The sequence below is a fragment of the Lactuca sativa genome, chromosome 4 (assembly GCF_002870075.4).
Source record: "Lactuca sativa cultivar Salinas chromosome 4, Lsat_Salinas_v11, whole genome shotgun sequence".
Lineage (NCBI taxonomy): Eukaryota > Viridiplantae > Streptophyta > Magnoliopsida > Asterales > Asteraceae > Lactuca > Lactuca sativa.
This window is the reverse complement of record NC_056626.2, coordinates 290,899,628-290,904,641: the sequence shown is the minus strand read 5'-3', so window position 1 is coordinate 290,904,641 and position 5,014 is coordinate 290,899,628. Positions and strand designations below refer to the sequence as shown.

General features: G+C 39.8%; 1 protein-coding gene and 1 non-coding gene across 2 annotated transcripts; one reads left to right on the top strand and one right to left on the bottom strand.

Moving 5' to 3' along the window:
- Window positions 1-2,427: 2,427 nt before the first annotated feature.
- LOC111882477 (uncharacterized) lies at window positions 2,428-3,273 on the bottom strand. The gene has a single exon (XM_023878840.1). The coding sequence runs from the start codon at window positions 3,271-3,273 to the stop codon at window positions 2,428-2,430; it is 846 nt and encodes a 281-aa protein (XP_023734608.1).
- Window positions 3,274-4,189: 916 nt separating this feature from the next.
- LOC111882491 (small nucleolar RNA R71) lies at window positions 4,190-4,296 on the top strand. Its single transcript, XR_002847162.1, has one exon. It is a non-coding gene; the product is annotated as a small nucleolar RNA R71 (small nucleolar RNA).
- The last annotated feature ends 718 nt before the right edge of the window (window positions 4,297-5,014 follow it).

The following is a 5,014-nucleotide window of genomic DNA, read 5'->3' as shown; positions in this document are numbered from 1 at the left end:
ACATAAAACTCATTTTTGGGCTTAAATTGTTAAAAATACAAAACTAAGGGCCCAAACCGACAAATTATAGTTTCAGGAGGGTCAAAGCAGTCCAAACAGTTTCCATAATAATTTATCTGAAACAAAACATTTTTGAAGGACTAAAAATGTAAATTTTACACTTAATGGGCTAAACTTGGGCTTTTTCGGCCCAATAAGCCTCAATATGCGAGATTTTCAAGTTTGAGGGGCTGAAAAGGAAGTTTTCTGTAAAACAGGGGATTTGAAGTGTATTAAAACTATTTCAATGGTCAAAAATGCTTTTCAAATTCAAAAAGGACCAAAAATGTAACTTTTTTCTCTTTTGGACCAAAACTGTAAAATTTGCGAAATTGAGGGTTTTAACAGAGAAAACATTATTCTGAAAAGACTAAAGCTGTTTACAAAACAAAATATGGTTAATAATTTCTTTTCAACAAGTTATGATACTAAAGTGTCAAGAAAAATGGTTTAAGGACTAAAATGGAAATTCTTTTATATAAAGGACTAAAAGTGTTAACTTTATAAAAGAAGGGTTGTGAAAAGGTAAAATTTTTACTTTTAAACAAACAAATCCCTTAAGACAAAATACGAGATCCACGACTACCAACGAAACGTAATAACAATTACACTTCCAACAACCAATATCGTTACTAAACAAATTGATTCGGTCTCAAATCAATAACAAAACAAAAATCAAATAACCGTAGTACTTCAATAAACACGCGACAATTACGAGGAGTCAATATTCAATCTTTGGGCTTGAAAGTTTCAAATCGTTCTTGTTGGGCCTTGCTATCCCAATAACATGATCTTTGGGCCCGAAGGGGACGCGCTTACATGTTAATGGGCCTTCTATGACCTAATTCCATGTAAAAGGACTTTCAATAGCTCTATTGTGCTGTTGGGCCCCAAGGGTCCATTAGTACTGCTAGCGAAGTCGAGAAGTCAAATGCGAGTCGGGCCAAGTGCCTTTCGCATTCCCGATAGCCTTGAATGACTTATGGAAATAAAGGAGGCTTCTTACCCTCCTTTCTCCTCAGTTGTGGGGCTATGAGAAACCGAGTAAGTAGATTGGTGACGTTAAACAAGAGAAGTCAGGGTGGTTGGATTATGTGAGTAGTATGGACGACGCCTCAAGGATCGTTCATAATTTGTAGTTACAAACTAGTCATTTTCAATAATGCGTGATTGTAACAACTCACAACCCTTAATTAATCCAATGTCACCTGGGAAATCAAAAACAATCGTCGTATCGGTATAACAATAAACAAGTCATGTAATTTACGCATTGGGAAAACATCGGGTTTTCCCGGGGAGTTCAACACTTTTACCTACGTGATGTATACAAAGTTCAACAATTATACATGTTTTCAAAATCGACAAGCATACTTACGGATCTTCACACTTTTTATAAACAATACTCTTCACACTTGTTAGCTTTAGATCCAAGTTGGACAAACAATCTTCAAAAGAGGACCCGAAAACCGAGAAGTCATCCATAAAAACCTCCATAAACTTCTCGATCATATCATGAACGATAGCCATCAAGTAGTTGGTGCATTGCATAACCAAAATGGCATGCGTCTATATGCAAATGTTCCACTCGGGCATGTAAAAGTAGTCTTCTCTTGGTTTTGTGGGTCGATTGGAATTTGAAAGTACCCTGAAAACCCATCGAGAAAACAATAATATAGATGACCGGAAAGCCTCTCGAGCATTTGGTCGATAAATGGCAACGGAAAATGATCCTTGCATGTAGCCTCATTTAGTTTCCTATAGTCGACGCAAACACGCCACCCGGTTACTGTCCTCGTTGGAATTAATTCGTTATTTTCATTAGCCACTACCGCCATACCTCCTTTCTTTGGAACCACTTGAACCGGACTCACCCATGGGCTTTCGGAGATCGAATAAATGATTCCGACATCTAGTAGTTTCACCACCTCCTTTTTCACAACTTCTTGCATGTTCTGGTTGAGTCTTCTTTAGCGTTGTACTACAGCTTTGATCCATCTTCTAAGTTGATTTTGTGGGAACAATAGGCCGGACTAAGTCCCTTGATGTCGGTTATCTTCCATGCTATAGCACCTCGCCTCTTCTTTAGTACACCCACAAGGCTTTCTTTCTCATGTCTGGCCAAATCAGCAGCTATAATTACAGGTTTTTGCTGGCCATCTTCAAGAAATGCGTACTCCAAGTGATCTGGTAGTGTTTTAAGCTCAATTTTTGTGTTCTAAATGCTGAACATGTCAAGTCCATCTAGGGAACTCGTCGAGTCCGTGGTAATATTCATGACTGTTTGGGGTTCTTTGAATGGACTCGCCGAGTCGGGCGAGGCTACTTGGCGAGTCGAATCTTCTGCATTTTTGATCAGATCGTTATAATCAGCTTCCTCGAGCAGTCTCTCTATTTCCAGCAGGTCCCGTCAGCATCAAATTCTTCTTCAAATGTGACAGTGTACTTATTTGGCTCATCTTCATTCCAATCTTCTAATAATTCTTCAAACATGTCAATCGAAAATGCCGTGTCATCACTACTCCTTGCATATTTCATGGCTTGATCAACTCCAAAAGTGATTGATTCGTCTCCTACCCGAAGGGTAAGTTTAGAATCTCGCATGTCGACGATAGCACTTGCTGTATTGAGAAAAGGTCTTCTGAGTATGATCGGAACTTGGGGATCCACTTCCATGTGTAAAACTATAAAGTCCACGGGGAACACGAACTTATCCACTTTCACCAAGAGATCTTCACATATTCCCCTAGGGAATGTAACCGTCTTGTTTGCTAGGTGAATTGCCATACGAATGGGCCTTGGCTCTGGAAGGTCTAACTTTTTGAAAAATGAGTAAGGCATGAGGTTTACACATGCCCCCGAGTCAGCCAATGCATAAATGGTAGCTAAGTTTCCAAATTGGCAGGGCAATGCCAAGCTTCCCGGATCACCTTTCTTCTTAGGGAGTTTGTTCAACATAGTAGCTGAGCAGTTTTCGTTTAGGACCAACTTCTTTACTTCTTCCATCTTTTTCCTATTGGTTAGCAGCTCTTTGAGGAATTTTGCATATTTTGGCATTTGTGCAACCACTTCTATGAATGGCATGTTGATCTGAAGAGCTTTTATGTGTTCTAGAAACTTCTGGTAGTCTACTTCATTTTTTTCTTGTCTAGCTCGAGCTGGATAGGGAAGTGGAGGCTGATATGATTTAACCGGAGGCAGGTTTTTTTGTTCAGCTGGGGGACTCGTCGAATCCATTTCTTCGACTCGGCGAGTCGAGTTGGGATTCTGTGTTTCTGCATGCTCTTCTTTATGCTCTTGCACTAGTTTAGGATCTTCATGCTGAATAGGAGTCAGAAGGGTTATAATCTTCCCACTCCTAGTTGTGATTATATTTATATGTGCATCTTTCGGGTTACTTTTGGTATTTCTTGGAAGTCCACCCGGTCTTCTCTCATTCACTTGTTGTGCAAATTTCCCCAGCTATTTTTCTATGTTAAGAATAGATGCTTGCTGATTCCTAAGCAAAGCTTGTTGATCTTTCATCATAAGTTGGTGTTCTCTCAACATATTTTGTTGATCTTTAAGTGTAGCATCGGTATCATTGTGTCTTTTCTCGGATACGGCTACGAATCTTGTAAGCATGTCTTCCAAATCTGTTTTCTTTTCATGTACCGATTCCTCCTTTTGGTAAAAACCTCTATCTTTTTGCTTATACTTTTCTTCCCTTGTCTTTTTGTACTCATCATATGGTAGCCATTCTTTCCTCGGTTTTCGCCAATTATCATCAAATCTATCACCACTTGAATAGCATACTTGTACCTTCCGGTTCCCATTCTCATCAAGATCACAATCTTTTGTAAGGTGAGGTCCTCTACAGTTTTCACATGCTACCCTAATAGCATGGATGGATTGGTCCATCTTAGTCATTCTTCGGTCCATGCTTTCAAACTTTACCATCATTGCTGCCATATCACCGTTAATGGAATTTACTGCCCCTCTAGTCAAGTCATTCCTTGGGTTATGGTATTCTCTAGAGTGCTTAGAGAATTCTTCAATTAGTTCTTTGATCACCGGGGGTGGATTCTTTGTGAGGGGTCCTTGCGAGTCAAGGAGCTTCTTAGTTGTTACATTGACTCCATCATAGGAAATGGAGACTTCTTGTTGACTATTAAAATCATGATGTGGGCAGTTTCTGAGTAGACCTTTGTATCTCTCTCATGCCTCGTATAAGGACTCTCAAGCTTGTTGCTCAAATTTAGCAATTGCTCTCTTCAGTTTGGCTATCTTTGAAGGAGGACATAACTGATCAATGAATTCTTCCTTCATTTTGGCCCATGTAGTAATGGATCCTGGTGGTAGTGATTTTAGCCAATCCTTTGCAGCACCCTTGAATGTGACTGGAAGCATACGAAGCAGCATGGTTTCACGAGGAACATTTGGAACATTAAAATAATCAGCAACATCATTGACCTCATCCAAATGCTTGTAAGCGTCTACGTGATCTTTCCCATAGAAAGGGATTTCCTTAAGTTGAGCAAGTATGTGGCCTTTAGTTCGAAAGTGGCAGTAGCGGGAATGATGGGTTGCACAAGTCCCAGGCTGGTATCATCTCGTATCCTCTTATTCCATTCTCCCAGGGGAACTTCATCGATGTTAGCCATGGGGTTAACGGGTTCGTCTTCAAATTCACTTTCTTCTTCGGATTTGGAGTCGTAATTGTACTCAATCTCGGTTTCTTTTGTATTATCTTCAAAACTCTCTAATTTACTTCCTTCACTTTGTTGACTGCTGGCCTCACCTTCTTTCTTGTCCTTTTTCTTCCCAAAAACTGATTTGAGGTCTTTGAATGGTGATTTCTTCGGCGGGTGATTGTCTTAAATGACTTTATCTTTATTTCTTCTAAGTACGGATTCCGAGTCTTCAAATGGAGGGACCAAAGGTGTGTTGGATCCTCGGGTCATGTAAACCTGAAATCAAAACAAGAAAAACGCGTAAA

What these genes read in the sequence shown, in the direction of transcription:
- LOC111882477 (XM_023878840.1), bottom strand. Translation starts at nt 3,273, where the DNA reads ATGGATTCGACGAGTCCCCCAGCTGAACAAAAAAACCTGCCTCCGGTT.